Source organism: Aquarana catesbeiana, linkage group LG13, assembly GCF_042186555.1.
Source record: "Aquarana catesbeiana isolate 2022-GZ linkage group LG13, ASM4218655v1, whole genome shotgun sequence".
NCBI lineage: Eukaryota > Metazoa > Chordata > Amphibia > Anura > Ranidae > Aquarana > Aquarana catesbeiana.
In genome coordinates, this window is record NC_133336.1 from 142624712 (window position 1) to 142641037 (window position 16326).

Sequence of the window (16326 nt, forward strand, 5' to 3'; positions counted from 1 at the left end):
GAAGAACTACCTAATTTCCAGAATGTAAATAAGGAAAGTGAAAACAAAATGGACTTTCTATTCCTTTACTTTAGCATTTCTTTAAAAAGGTACCCTCAGTATGCATTAATTTTACTCGCATTTATGCAGCTAGTTCAGAATATGATAAAAGTACTATACAGATACACTAGCTGTATGAACGCTGCTACTCAAGTATAGGTTTGAAGGTCTTAAGCTTCTTTGGAATAATGACACAGTTGATGAATTGTACAATTTAACCTTCAGTAGCGATTCAAAACGAAGCCATCCTAAACGACATGTATGTCTGATAGGATATAATTTGAAAAAGGTTTGCTCTGCTCCCCCGGGTTTCTACTTTATCTGTGGGAAAAAAGAGCTTATACTTAGATTCCATTAGATGCAAAAGGTACACGTTAACCACTTAAGGACCGCCTCACGCCGATTTACGTCGGCAAGGCGGCACGGACAGGCAAAATCACGTACATGTACGTGATTTGCCTCCCGCGGGTGGGGGGTCCGATCGGACCCCCCCCCCCGGTGCCCGAGGCGGTCCCGTTTTGTCCCCCCGCGATCGGAGGTGAGGGGGAGGCCATCCGTTCGTGGTCCCCCCCTCCGATCGCCGCCGGCCAATCAGATTACTTCCTTTGCTGCTGTATGCTAAACAGCAGCAAAGGAAATTATGTCATCTCTCCTCGGCTCGGTATTCCGTTGCAGCGCCGAGGAGAGAAGACTGGTATGTGAGTGCACCAACACTACACAACACAGTAGAACATGCCAGGCACACAAAACACCCCGATCCCCCCCGCCCCCTCCCTGTCACAAACTGACACGATCAGTTTTTTTTTTTTTTTTTTCTGATTACTGCATTGGTGTCAGTTTGTGACAGTTACAGTGTTGGGACAGTGAGTATTACCCCCCTTTAGGTCTAGGGTACCCCCCTAACCAAGTTTTAACCCCTTGATCACCCCCTGTCACCAGTGTCACTAAGCGATCATTTTTCTGATCGCTGTATTAGTGTCGCTGGTGACGCTAGTTAGTGAGGTAAATATTTAGGTTCGCCGTCAGCGTTTTATAGCGACAGGGACCCCCATATACTACCTAATAAATGTTTTAACCCCTTGATTGCCCCCTAGTTAACCCTTTCACCACTGATCACCGTATAACTGTTACGGGTGACGCTGGTTAGTTTGTTTATTTTTTATAGTGTCAGGGCACCCGCCGTTTATTACCGAATAAAGGTTTAGCCCCCCGGTCGCCCGGCGGTGATATGCGTCGCCCCAGGCAGCGTCAGATTAGCGCCAGTACCGCTAACACCCACGCACGCAGCATACGCCTCCCTTAGTGGTATAGTATCTGTACGGATCAATATCTGATCCGATCAGATCTATACTAGCGTCCCCAGCAGTTTAGGGTTCCCAAAAACGCAGTGTTAGCGGGATCAGCATAGATACCTGCTAGCACCTGCGTTTTGTCCCTCCGCCCGGCCCACCCAAGTGCAGTATCGATTGATCACTGTCACTTACAAAACACTAAACGCATAACTGCAGCGTTCGCAGAGTCAGGCCTGATCCCTGCGATCGCTAACAGTTTTTTTTGGTAGCATTTTGGTGAGCTGGCAAGCACCAGCCCCAGGCAGCGTCAGGTTAACGCCAGTACCACTGACACCCACGCACGTACCATACACCTCCCTTAGTGGTATAGTATCTGAACGGATCAATATCTGGTCCGATCAGATCTATACTAGCGTCCCCAGCAGTTTAGGGTTCCCAAAAACGCAGTGTTAGCGAGATCAGCCCAGATACCTGCTAGCACCTGCGTTGTGCCCCTCCGCCTGGCCCAGCCCAGTCCACCCAAGTGCAGTATCGATCGATCACTGTCACTTACAAGGCACTAAACGCATAACTGCAGCGTTCGCAGAGTCAGGCCTGATCCCTGCAATCGCTAACAGTTTTTTTGGTAGCATTTTGGTGAACTAGCAAGCACCGGCCCCAGGCAGCGTCAGGTTAGCGCCAGTACCACTAACACCCACGCACGCAGCATACGCCTCCTTTAGTGGTATAGTATCTGAACGGATCAATATCTGATCCGATCAGATCTATACTAGCGTCCCCAGCAGTTTAGGGTTCCCAAAAACGCAGTGTTAGCGGGATCAGCCCAGATACCTGCTAGCACCTGCGTTTTGCCCCTCCGCCCGGCCCAGCCCAGCCCACCCAAGTGAAGTATCGATCGATCACTGTCACTTACAAAACACTAAACGCATAACTGCAGCGTTTGCAGAGTCAGGCCTGATCCCTGCGATCGCTAACAGTTTTTTTGGAAGCTTTTTATTGAACTGGCAAGCACCAGCGGCCTAGTATACCCCGGTCGTAGTCAAACCAGCGCTGCAGTAACACTTGGTGACGTGGCGAGTCCCATAAGTGCAGTTCAAGCTGGTGAGGTGGCAAGCACAAGTAGTGTCCCGCTGCCACCAAAAAGACGAACACAGGCCCGTCGTGCCCATAGTGCCCTTCCTGCTGCATTCGCCAATCCTAATTGGGAACACACCGCTTCTGCAGCGCCCGTACTTCCCCCATTCACATCCCCAACCAAATGCAGTCGGCTGCATGAGAGGCATTTTTATGTCCTCCTGCGTACCCCTACCCAACGAACCGCCCCAAAAAGATGTCGTGTCTGCAGCAAGCGCGGATATAGGCGTGACACCCGCTATTATTGTCCCTCCTGTCCTGACAATCCTGGTCTTTGCATTGGTGAATGTTTTGAACGCTACCATGCACTAGTTGAGTATTAGCGTAGGGTACAGCATTCCACAGACTAGGCACACTTTCACAGGGTCTCCCAAGATGCCATCGCATTTTGAGAGACCCGAACCTGGAACCGGTTACAGTTATAAAAGTTAGTTACAAAAAAAGTGTAAAAAAAAAATATATATATATATATATATATATATATATATATATATATATATATATATATATATATATATATATATATAATAAAAAAAAATAGTTGTCGTTTTATTGTTCTCTCTCTCTATTCTCTCTCTCTATTGTTCTGCTCTTTTTTTACTGTATTCTATTCTGCAATGTTTTATTGTTATTATGTTTTATCATGTTTGTTTTTCAGGTATGTAATTATTTATACTTTACTGTTTACTGTGCTTTATTGTTAACCATTGTTAACCATTTTTTTGTCTTCAGGTACGCCATTCACAACTTTGAGTGGTTATACCAGAATGATGCCTGCAGGTTTAGGTATCATCTTGGTATCATTCTTTTCAGCCAGCGGTCAGCTTTCATGTAAAAGCAATCCTAGCAGCTAATTAGCCTCTAGACTGCCTTTACAAGCCGTGGGAGGGAATGCCCCCCCCACCGTCTTCCGTGTTTTTCTCTGGCTCTCCTGTCTCAACAGGGAACCTGAGAATGCAGCCGGTGATTCAGCCAGCTGACCATAGAGCTGATCAGAGACAAGAGTGGCTCCAAACATCTCTATGGCCTAAGAAACCGGAAGCATTTTATGACTTAGATTTCGCCGGATGTAAATAGCGCCATTGGGAAATTGGGGAAGCATTTTATCACACTGATCTTGGTGTCGTCAGATGCTTTGAGGGCAGAGGAGAGATCTAGGGTCTAATAGACCCCAATTTTTTCAAAAAAAGAGTACCTGTCACTACCTATTGCTATCATGGGGGATATTTACATTTCCCGAGATAACAATAAAAATGATTTAAAAAAAAATAAAAAATGAAAGGAACAGTTTAAAAATAAGATAAAAAAGCAAAAAAATAATGAAGAAAAAAAATTAAAAAAAAAGCACCCCTGTCGCCCCCTGCTCTTGCGCTAAGGCGAACGCAAGCGGCGGTCTGTCGTCAAACGTAAACAGCAATTGCACCATGCATGTGAGGTATCACCGCGAAGGTCAGATAGAGGGCAGTAATTTTAGCAGTAGACCTCCTCTGCAAATCTAAAGTGGTAACCTGTAAAGGCTTTTAAAGGCTTTTAAAAATGTATTTATTTTGTTGCCACTGCACGTTTGTGCGCAATTGTAAAGCATGTCATCTTTGGTATCCATGTACTCGGCCTAAGATCATCTTTTTTATTTCATCAAACATTTGGGCAATATAGTGTGTTTTAGTACATTAAAATTTAAAAAAGTGTGTTTTTTCCCCAAAAAATGCGTTTGAAAAATCGCTGCGCAAATACTGTGTGAAAAAAAAAATGAAACACCCACCATTTTAATCTGTAGGGCATTTGCTTTAAAAAAATATATAATGTTTGGGGGTTCAAAGTAATTTTCTTGCAAAAAAAAAAAACTTTTTCATGTAAACAATAAGTGTCAGAAAGGGCTTTGTCTTCAAGTGGTTAGAAGAGTGGGTAATGTGTGACATAAGCTTCTAAATGTTGTGCATAAAATGCCAGGACAGTTCAAAACCCCCCCAAATGACCCCATTTTGGAAAGTAGACACCCCAAGCTATTTGCTGAGAGGCATGTCGAGTCCATGGAATTGGAATATTTTATATTGCGACACAAGTTGCGGGAAAGAGACAAATTTTTTTTTTTTTTTTGCACAAAGTTGTCACTAAATGATATATTGCTCAAACATGCCATGGGAATATGTGAAATTACACCCCAAAATACATTCTGCTGCTTCTCCTGAGTACGGGGATACCACATGTGTGAGACTTTTTGGGAGCCTAGCCGCGTACGGGACCCCGAAAACCAAGCACCGCCTTCAGGCTTTCTAAGGGCGTGAATTTTTTATTTCACTCTTTGCTGCCTATCACAGTTTCGGAGGCCATGGAATGCCCAGGTGGCACAAAACCCCCCCAAATGACCCCATTTTGGAAAGTAGACACCCCAAGCTATTTGCTGAGAGGTATAGTGAGTATTTTGCAGACCTCACTTTTTGTCACAAAGTTTTGAAATTTGAAATTTGAAAAAAAAAAAAAAGTTTTTTCTTGTCTTTCTTCATTTTCAAAAACAAATGAGAGCTGCAAAATACTCACCATGCCTCTCAGCAAATAGCTTGGGGTGTCTACTTTCCAAAATGGGGTCATTTGGGGGGGTTTTGTGCCACCTGGGCATTATATGGCCTCCGAAACGGTGATAGGCAGTGAAGAGTAAAATCAAAAATTCACGCCCTTAAAAACGCTGAAGGCGGTGATTGGTTTTCGGGGCCCCGTACGCGGCTAGGCTCCCAAAAAGTCCCACACATGTGGTATCCCCATACTCGAGAGAAGCAGCTAAATGTATTTTGGGGTGCAATTCCACATAGGCCCATGGCCTGTGTGAGCAATATATCATTTAGTGACAACTTTGTGCAAAAAAAAAAAAAAAGTGTCACTTTCCCGCAACTTGTGTCAAAATATAAAATATTCCATGGACTCAATATGCCTCTCAGCAAATAGCTTGGGGTGTCTACTTTCCAAAATGGGGTCATTTGGGGGGGTTTTGTGCCACCTGGGCATTCCATGGCCTCCGAAACTGTGATAGGCAGTGAAGAGTGAAATCAAAAATTTACACCCTTAGAAATCCTGAAGGCGGTGATTGGTTTTCGGGGTCCCGTACGCGGCTAGGCTCCCAAAAAGTCCCACACATGTGGTATCCCCGTACTCAGGAGAAGTAGCTGAATGTATTTTGGGGTGCAATTCCACATAGGCCCATGGCCTGTGTGAGCAATATATCATTTAGTGACAACTTTTTGTAAATATTTTTTTTTTTTTTTTGTCATTATTCAATCACTTGGGACAAAAAAAATAAATATTCAATGGGTTCAACATGCCTATCAGCAATTTCCTTGGGGTGTCTACTTTCCAAAATGGGGTCATTTGGGGGGGGGGTTTGTACTGCCCTGCCATTTTAGCACCTCAAGAAATGACATAGGCAGTCATAAACTAAAAGCTGTGTAAATTCCAGAAAATGTACCCTAGTTTGTAGACGCTATAACTTTTGCGCAAACCAATAAATATACGCTTATTGACATTTTTTTTACCAAAGACATGTGGCCGAATACATTTTGGCCTAAATGTATGACTAAAATTGAGTTTATTGGATTTTTTTTATAACAAAAAGTAGAAAATATCATTTTTTTTCAAAATTTTCGGTCTTTTTCCGTTTATAGCGCAAAAAATAAAAACTGCAGAGGTGATCAAATACCATCAAAAGAAAGCTCTATTTGTGGGAAGAAAAGGACGCAAATTTCGTTTGGGTACAGCATTGCATAACCGCGCAATTAGCAGTTAAAGCGACGCAGTGCCAAATTGGAAAAAGACCTCTGGTCCTTAGGCAGCATAATGGTCCGGGGCTCAAGTGGTTAATTTGTTAAAGTCATCCCTGCCACATGGTATGTGGAGGACGCTGAGTTTACTAAAATTAACGTAAACAAGATCCCACCGCATCTACTTAAACTAAGAGAGAGATATTTCTAGCTACACACCTGAGAGTTTTGACACCACAAAGGAAACCAAGGATTTCAAACCATTGTTTGATATTCCCTGGGTAAATCATTGTTGTATTAAGAAATCTTTTAGTTTCATCATTGATTTGGCAGAACTGATGGATAACATTACTGCCCTTACGATAGAAGCCTTGTGGTTCTTGATACTGAATTAAAAATGATAAAAAAGGAATTGATTCAGCACCGATTGGTGTTGGGTTATCTCACGGTCAGTCAAGGAGGAATGTGTACCATAGTGGGAACGGGATGCTCCAATTACATTAGAAATGATACGAACGCTGAAGATGCCATTTCACATGTAGAAAGGGTGGAACAATTAAAGCTAGGTTTTCAGTGAAAAAAAAAAAAAAAAAAAAAAAAAAAAAAACACACATACTGAGATTGTTTGGGTTGAAGGAAGCTGGGAGAGCTGGCTCTCGTGGCTTAACCCTCTCAACTGGTTCTCAGGACTTAAGAAATTGGCTTTCTGGCATCTTACATGGTATTTTATACATAGTTGAATTTATTGTACTCAATCCTTATAATCAAAATGTGCACCAATTATGTGCAAAATGACTAGTTACATTTACCGGTAACTGTGTTTCTGGGAAGTCTTCCAGGATGGCACCCTGAGAGATGACTGGTCCCATCTGACAGGAAACACGATCAAAATAGAGGTTAAAAACCCCGCCCCTCCCCGTGCTCCTCAGTTGTGAAAAAGTACTAACCCACACCAGTGCACGAGAGTGAAAAACACCTCCAACGTTCAACTACTTAAATAAACCAAAAGGGGTGGGAAGTAGGCCTGCCGCCCTGGAAAACTTCCCAGAAATACCATTACAGGTAAGCGTAACTGGTCATTATCTCAAGTCGTCTTCCAGGACGGCACCCTGAGAGAAGAGCAAGTAGCTCAGGCCTACCTTAGGGCGGGACAACAGCCTGCAGGACCTTTCTGCCGAAAGCCAGATCCTGGAGGTGACAGAAGTTCTACTCTTTAATGTCTCAGGAACGTGTTCTGACTTGACCATGTTGCTGCTCTGCAGATCTGATCTACCGATGCTCCAGCCCTTTCTGCCCAAGAGGTTGCCAGAGACAGTGTAGAATGTGCTTTGAGATTAGTTGGGACTGTTCTACCCGCTTGTTCATAAGCTATGGAAATGGCTTGCCTAATCCATCTAGCAATAGTTGTTTTTGAAGCCTGCTCACCCCTTCTTGTGCCACAAAAACTGACCAACAGATGATGAGAACTCCATCACTCTAAGTAAAGCAGTAGACACCTCCTAACATCTAGTGTATGAAAGGCTCTCCCCTAGTCTTTCTGAGGGTTGACACAGAAGGACGCAAGGATAATTTCCTGTGACCTATGGAAACTTTAGGAAGGTACAAGGGATCCTGCCTGAGGATGACTATCCACCAATAAACGAAAAAATGTCTCCTTCATAGATAGAGCATGTAAATCGCCCACCCTCCTGGCCGTTGTAATGTTTGAGCCGTTTGAGCCAACGGCTCAAAAGGTGCCTTGGTTAGGGCCTTCAAGACTAGCGATAAGTCCCACGGTGGAAATTTACTCATTTGGACCAGGGACAGCTTCTCTCTAGCCATCAAAAATCTCTTGACCAATGGATCCAGAGCCATTCTTCTGTCCAAAAAGCTAGACAGATCTGCCACCTGGACCCTAAGGGTCTTGGTTGCCAAGCCTCGATCAACTCCCTCCTGTAGGAGGTCTAGGATCGTAGGAATATCCTGCTGAAAAGTCCCCCTCGTTTTACACCGAGAGAAGACCCTCCAGACCCTAACATATATTGGGGACGGAAAGTATTCAGACCCCCTAAAATTTTTCACTCTTTGTTATATTGCAGCCATTTGCTAAAATCATTTAAGTTCATTTTTTTCCTCATACACACAGCACCCCATATTGACAGAAAAACACAGAATTGTTGACATTATTGCATATTTAATAAAAAGGAAAAACTGAAATATCACATGGTCTTAAGTATTCAGACCCTTTGCTGTGACACTCATATTTAACTCAGGTGCTGTCCATTTCTTCTGATCATCCTTGAGATGGTTCTACACCTTCATTTGAGTCCAGCTGTGTTTGATTATACTGATTGGACTTGATTAGGAAAGCCACACACCTGTCTATATAAAAGACCTTACAGCTCACAGTTCATGGCAGAGCAAATGAGAATCATGAGGTCAAAGGAACTGCCTGAAGAGCTCAGAGACAGAATTGTGGCAAGGCACAGATCTGGCCAAGGTTACAAAAAAAATTCTGCTGCACTTAAGGTTCCTAAGAGCACAGTGGCCTCCATAATCCTTAAATAGAAGGCGTTTGGGACGACCAGAACCCTTCCTAGAGCTGGTCGTCCGGCCAAACTGAGCCATCGAGGGAGAAGAGCCTTGGTGAGAGAGGTAAAGAAGAACCCAAAAGATCACTGTGGCTGAGCTCCAGAGATGCAGTCAGGAGATGGGAGAAAGTTGTAGAAAGTCAACCATCACTGCAGCCCTCCACCAGTCGGGGCTTTATGGCAGTCTTTATGGAAGCCTCTCCTCAGTGCAAGACACATGAAAGCCCGCATGGAGTTTGCTAAAAAAAAAAAAACACCTGAAGGTGTGTCACCAAGATGGTGAGAAATAAGATTCTCTGGTCTGATGAGACCAAGACAGAACTTTTTGGCCGTAATTCTAAGCGGACACATGAAAGCCTGCATGGAGTTTGCTGAAAAACACCTGAAGGACTCTAAGATGGTGAGAAATGAGATTCTCTGGTCTGATGAGACAAGATAGAACTTTTTTTCTTAATTCTAATCGGTATGTGTGGAGAAAACCAGGCACTGCTCATCACCTGTCCAATACAATCCCAACAGTGAAGCATGGTGGTGGCAGCATCATGCTGTGGGGGTGTTTTTCAGCTGCCGGGACAGGACGACTGGTTGCAGTCAAGGGAAAGATGAATGCGGCCAAGTATAGGGATATCTTGGACGAAAACCTTCTCCAGAGAGCTCAGGACCTCAGACTGGGCCGAAGGTTTATCTTCCTACAAGACAATGACCCTAAGCACACAGCTAAAATAACGTGGGAGTGGCTTCACAATAACTCCGTGACTGTTCTAGAATGACCCAGCCAGAGCCCTGACTTAAACCCAATTGAGCATCTCTGGAGAGACCTAAAAATGTCTGTCCACCAACATTTACCATCCAACCTGACAGAACTGGAGAGGATCTGCAAGGAGGAATGGCAGAGGATCCCCAAATCCAGGTGTGAAAAACTTGTTGCATCTTTCCCAAAAAGACTCATGTATTAGATGTATTAGATAAGACTCTGTATTAGATCAAAAGGGTGCTTCTACTAAATACTGAGCAAAGGGTCTGAATACTTAGACCAATAGGTTGTCTAGATAGGGGATCAGTGAGATTTCCTGAAGATGCAGGTAAGAGACGACCTCTGCGAGGATCTTCGTAAAGACTCTCGGGCTGGCTGCCAGTCCGAAGGGTAGGGCCCGGAACTGCCAGTGCTGGGTACCCTGATCTGTGTATATTGCAAAACGAATAAATACCTGATGCTCTGGAAAAATGGGGACATGCAGACATGCATCCTTCAGGTCTATGGTGATCATAAAGACCTCCTTCAACAGATGCTTCCTGACTGTGTACACCGACTCCATACTAAACTTCTTGTATGGCAGGAAGGTGTTTAGTCTTCTTAGATTTATAATCAAACGGTATTTCCCAGAAGGCTTTGGAACCACAAAGACATGGGTATAAAATCCCCGTCCACATTGATTTGTTGGTACTGGGAGGATGACCCCCTGGTCTGCCAACTGTCTGACACTCTCTAAGAGTCCTAAGGCTTTTGGTCTGTCCCTGGGTAGGTAGGTTAGGAGAAAGGATTGGGGAGGTCTGGAGATAAATTCCAGTCTGTAGCCCTCTCTTATCCACTAAAGGATAAGAGGACTCAGACTTGTTCCCACTGTGTGGCAAAGTGTGAGAGCCTCCCCCCTACCCTGGTGCTAGCATCACTTAGAATCCTTGTCTGCAGGCTTTGGGCCAGAGAAAAGGAGACCTCCTTTCTGCTTGCCCCTGACAATGCCCCATTTCTTGCCTTCTTTACGATTTTTAAAACGGTTGTTGACCTGGGGACCTAAAAAAATAAAAATTTCCTTTATCCTTTTTAGGCTTCACAGGAAACTTTATTCCCTTTTCAGTGGATCTGGAAAGGGTCTAGTCCAAACCTGCATCAAATAGGAGGGACCCTTCAAATGGTAGACCACACAACCTTGTTCTGGATGTGTGGTCCCCATCCCAGGTCTTAACCTGTGCAGCCCTTCTAGCCGAATTAAGGAGTGCTGCCGCCTTTGCTGACATACGCACAGTCTCAACTGCAGCATCCAAAAGATAGGCAACCGCCTTCCCAACCACTTCCAAGGCATCCAAAAGCTGTATGGACTTGGAAGTACGCGCTATATGGTCCATCAACTTATTAACCCACATATCCGCATTTCTGGCTACACAGGCCGATGCCAGTGCTGGGCTCATGGCCGCAGCATTGGCCTCCCAGGCTCTACGCAAAAGGGTCTCGGACCGATGGTCCATCTGGACCCGTATATTGCCTGTTGTCAAAAGAGAGGTTCGATTGTTTGGACACCTGAGCTAAGGACGCATCAAGCTTAGGTAACTCAAAAAACTTCTCCTCTTCCTCCTCCTCCTCTAAGGGGCACCGGCAGTTCCAGGTTTTAAATCGTAGAACTTTTCTCTCTGGCTCCTTCCACTCCCTCAGAATAATATCCTTGAGGGACTGGTGCATAGGCAAGACTTTGGACTGAGGCCTGATCAGACCTCGATAAATCCTATTCTGGGCGGAGATCTGTGCTTCAGGTTCCTGAATTTCCTCCGAAGCATATATTGCCCCCAGGAGACCCTCCATATCATCTGCTGAAAAGATATGTCTGCCTGGTCTGGAGTGTTCCTCTTCCTCCTCCTGGCTATTTTCTACATCCTCCCCCTCCTTAGGGAGGCTCCAACTGAAGTCCCCAACCTTCTCTGCTTCGTCCTCAGAATCCTGAGAAGACGGGGCCTCTGGGGTTCAGTGAGTGAAGATCTACCACCCCTAAGTATAGAAGCACTCTCCTGAGAGGATGAGCCCTCTCGGCTAGGATGGGACTCTTCCTGCCTAGCATTAAGGCTTGTCTGAAAGGCCTTGAGGGTAGACAACATTTCAGTCTATACTGAGAGAAAAATCACTCATGACCTGTGAAGTCTCCTTCCCGGACAACTTGTGTATACACTTGTAGCAAAATGGCTTGGTGTGCTCTGGCGCCAATTTATCATTGCAGTAACCACACTTCTTAGCCCGGGAAGGGGTTTTGGACCTAGGTCTACTGGCAACACCCTGGACAATAGTCTCTGTTTCTGTAAGAAAAGTAGCCCAATTAGACAAAACCAAAAAGGACCCCAACTGTGATCCCCTGTGAAGGTAAGGGCTAGGGGACCTACCCCCTCCATTACCCCTGTCAGCCAGGTAGACTCACCCCCTGTGGCCTCCTGAACGGCTGCTGATGTAGACTCTTTTCGCTCCATGATTTGGGCTGGTGAGAGAGCCGTGGACGCCTGCTCCCTGCCAGGCTGCTTGTCTCCTCTGAAAGGTCCCCCTTGTTCTAGGCTCTTTCCCGAACTGTGGGCTCCCCCTGCGGCGCTGCTCCGGACAGCGTGCCGCATATTTCTAGTGGTCCTGGAAAACTGGAAGTGCCGCGCTCTAGCTCGGTGACTCATTTCCCGCGCCCAGGAGGAAGAAATCGCAAAATGCAAAACGGCGCCGGAAGAACATCAGCAAGCTGCTGTGCCGGTGTTCTGACATATACTGTCCTCCTATCGGATAGTGTCCGCTCTGTACTGCGCATGCGCAGCACGGAGCAGAAGGAGATGCCGAAAGTGTCCGAAGTTGATCAGCTGACCATCAGCTGTACACGGCGCTTCGGCACTTGTTAGCGATGGCTGTGTAAGAGGGCCCCTCGCGGGCTCGCTTCGCTCGCCACGCTTCGGGCACGGCCTCGCTTCGCTCGCCACGCTTCGGGCACGGCCTCGCTGCGCTCGGCAACTATTTATTCTCACTCTATGTCCACTTGGATAGTAGGGAATGAACCTGGACATAGGGTGAGAATAACAGCGCAGGCGCCGTGTACAGCTGATGATCAGCTGTTAAACTTCGGAGACTTTCGGCGTCTCGTTTGTCCTCCGTACTGCGCCTGCGCAGTACAGGGCGGACACTATATGATAGGGGACTGTATTTGACAAGACACCGGCACCAGCCTCTGTAGAGAGGATGTGTGCCGAGGGCGGACGGACCTTCACTGTGCCGCCTCCTCCTATGGCCTCCTGAGAGGCCCAGGGCCACCTAACAGAGAACAGAAGGGGAACTCAGAGGACCGAGGAAGCTTTAAGTGGCAACATCCTGACAACTGACTCTCAGTCAGGTAAGGAAGGGGAGCAGGAATTGTGGTCCCTGACGTTCTGGGAACCTCTGCCGTGCGCAGGGTCCTTCAGTTCTCATGGGGGATCTTCATCCGCCCCCCCCTGAGAAAATAGGAGAACCCCTGAGGAAGGGCAAGCCCTACCAGACCCAGAGGCTTCCCAAGCCTGTGGTCTGGCTCCCGGGGGGAGACTTCCAGCCCTCGGCCTTAAGTCTATAAGGAAAAATAAACTGTTTCGCCGTGGGGGAAACACAATCAAAAACTGAGGAGCACGGGGAGGGGTTTTTAACCTCTATCTTGATTGTGTTTCCCGTCAGGTGGGACCAGTCATCTCTCAGGGTGCTGTCCTGGAAGACAACTTGAGAAATGTTGTTTGAAAATAAATCACAAATGCTTGTACTAATACTGGTCCTTCTAATCCCTTAAAAGGGGTTGTAAGCCCTCATGGTTTTTATGCATAAGATGCATTAAGGTGAAGACTTCTGGCAGTCACCGGACCCCCGTTTTACTTACCTTAACCCTGTGATTCCCACGCCGGAGATGCTTTGTCCCTCTCTGCACAGGGTCCCGGCTCGATTGGATAGGTTGATTGATAGCAGTGCAGCCATTGGCTCCCACTGCTGTCAATCAAATCCAATGACGCGGGGGGCGGGGCAGAGTCCGGCATTCGTGTCTATGGACACAAATGCTGGATTCAGGAGCGCGCCCGCAAGGTAACCCCCCGGGAGAGCGCTTCTCCTAGGGGGTTATCTGAAGTGAGGAGCCACCGAGGGACCCCAGAAGTTGAGGATCGGGGCCAGTCTGTGCAAAACGAGCTGCACAGTGGGAGGCAAGTATGACATGTTTGTTATAAAAAAAAAAAAAATGCGCACAAGCCTTTACAATCACTTCAAGGTCACGCACGATGACTTATCTGTACGTACATAGTCTATTCTCAAATAAAACTTGTACCAGCAGGAATGCAATCAGATTGGCTTTGATTGCTTTCATTTCAAAGGCAAACTTAACAGGGGCTGTCCATGTCACAGGGAGGAACAGTGATGTTATGAACAAAAGTTTAAGTAGCAATGGGTTAATTTCCAGCATGATTTACAATATAATCTTTGGCAGTGAAATTATGCTGAAGTTCTGAAAAAGCAATGCATCAACTACTTCTCAAATCACACTACTTGAAATCAAACACATTAGACACTACTTTAGGTACGAATTGTAAAATCGCAAGTCATACCGTTGTGATCGGGGGCTAAAAGTTGAACTCTAGGCAAACAGATAAGCATACAGAGGAAATATACAGATGGAAGTTAGTATCATTGTTAGTTAAAACAGATTACAAAACTATACCTTTAACGCTAGATCCACTGCTTCTTCATACAGCCCCATGACTTTGTAGACATGGACACAGGCATGATGGTGTCCATGTTCTGCACAGAGACGCAGAGCATATTTTAGGTCATAGTAAATTGTGTTGGGATTGGTGCCCGCGATTTCCAAATATGAGAGGAGGGACTCTGGTCGAAACTGAGCGTACAATGATAACAAATAGTTGTGGATGGCTTGTTCAGTTTCCTTGAGTTCATAAACACAAAACTGCATATACCTAATGGCTTCATTTATGTGAGTACCAGCACCTTGACTGTAATTAACAAGGGCAGGGATAAGATTCTTTGGATCCAGTCTTTTGCCCATCATGATCCAAGAGTCAACAACCTTCATAGGTATATGCTGCATTAAGACTGGTGAAAATTTGTAGAAAAGCTTTTCATCTCTATGCTTTGTGAGAACATGAAGCGCTTCATCATAATCATCATGTTGGCAGTGATGAGCTACAACTCGTTCATAGTCTTGTATTAAAACAGCAAAATATACCATGTTTTCTGTGTCACCGTGGCTGGCCAGAAGGTCATGTATAGAAGCACGGTTATTGAAGAGGCATTCTTTATTTCGAGGACTGCTGAGAAAACCCCTGAATTCATCACGGGTTTTTAGATACAAGCTTCTTTTTGATGTGTCACTTTCTAAGGTTCCCAGGCAATTTAGATACAACTCTGTCAACCAAGTAGTTAGTAAAGTAATTTGTATCTTCTCTGAAGGTTTCAAGTTGGATAGCTTTTTCAGGAGAAATTCCATTAGTGCGTCTTCTTGTTTTGCTTCAATGAATTTAAGTGCTATTTCTTCAAAGTAATTCTGAGTGAGAGCATAACATTTTGCACTCTCTTTGTATTTTTTATTATGGAAGCAATGTTCAGCTTCCTTAGCCAAAACCATGTCCATGCATTCAGGGCGATCCTTGCAAAACTCTTTAGCCAAGTCGAATTTGCCCATGTTCATGTACATCTTCCAAACATCTCTTGACTCACGTTCGACATGATATCGAAAGACTGCCCTTTCTGTATAAATCCAAATTTGCCCTATAACAGGATCTTTCATCATCCTTTTCAATGGGCCAAACTTCTCTGTAAACACATCTTCAAACACAACCTGCCCATTTAAAGTACAAATAGCTTTGATCCTGTCAGGCAGCAAGAGTAAGAAATGAAACTGTGTGAGCACAATAGACATTGGTTTGTCAGTGCTGGATGGGTACTCCCAAACCTGAACACCTGTCAGCACTGAATCAGGACGAGAGAAGTCTAGCGTACCATAAAGTACTCCATTTCCCATCATCCAAGCAAAAGAGGTTGGGTAGGTGCGGAGTTTTGGAGTATAGAAAGCTATTTCACTGTAGCCAAGGTTACCTGGAAACTCCTGGATACTTGGTAGGTCATCGGCAGGCTGACTAAAAAGGGGTGCAAACCCATGTTGTTCATTACCTTCAGTTATTTTAGCAGCAAACTGGAAAAGTCTTTTACGAGTTGTTGCAATGGCGCAGAAACGGTTTTCATATCCTCTGTTAATTTCAAGGCAGCAAACTGGTGCAGGACCAGTTTCCTCCTCCAGGGTGTGAAGGTATCTAAAGTATTGGTCAGGGTTGGTGCCAAAAAGACTACTTTCAGTTATAAAGATTTCCGCTTCATAGATTTGACCCTGTGCAGTGCCCACCAGAATAGGACCTGTGGACGTCTCATTACCTAGAAACTTGTTCCACCCAATGCTTTCAATTATATGGCCCTTCCATCGAGAAAGAAAACGTGCTTTCTGGGCATTTCGATTGAGATATAGGCACTCACTAGTGTTCAGAGCAATCAGAAGATGGGACCCTGAAATAAAAAAGGATTACAAAATGAGATCCAGGATTGTCAAAAAAGAGAACAGTACAATTTCATCAACACTGCTATGAACTAAAACTGTAAGACATATGTCACCATAAAAAAAAAAAAAAAGATGTACAGGGATACATTTGCCAATCCATAAACAAGAACGACAGTATAACATTTGTACAGTGACCAGCACAATGGAACTACATTTTGTTCTTCCTTCTATATAG

At 45.1% G+C, this 16326-nt stretch overlaps 1 protein-coding gene across 3 annotated transcripts in view; it reads right to left on the reverse strand.

Moving 5' to 3' along the window:
* VPS18 (VPS18 core subunit of CORVET and HOPS complexes) overlaps window positions 1–16326 on the reverse strand; it is a 215181-nt gene that overhangs the window by 83174 nt on the left and 115681 nt on the right. For all 3 annotated transcript variants that reach the window (XM_073610191.1, XM_073610190.1, XM_073610192.1), the window contains one exon: window positions 14244–16099. In XM_073610191.1, the coding sequence (XP_073466292.1) occupies window positions 14244–16099 (1856 nt within the window). The remainder of the gene's footprint in view (window positions 1–14243; window positions 16100–16326) is intronic.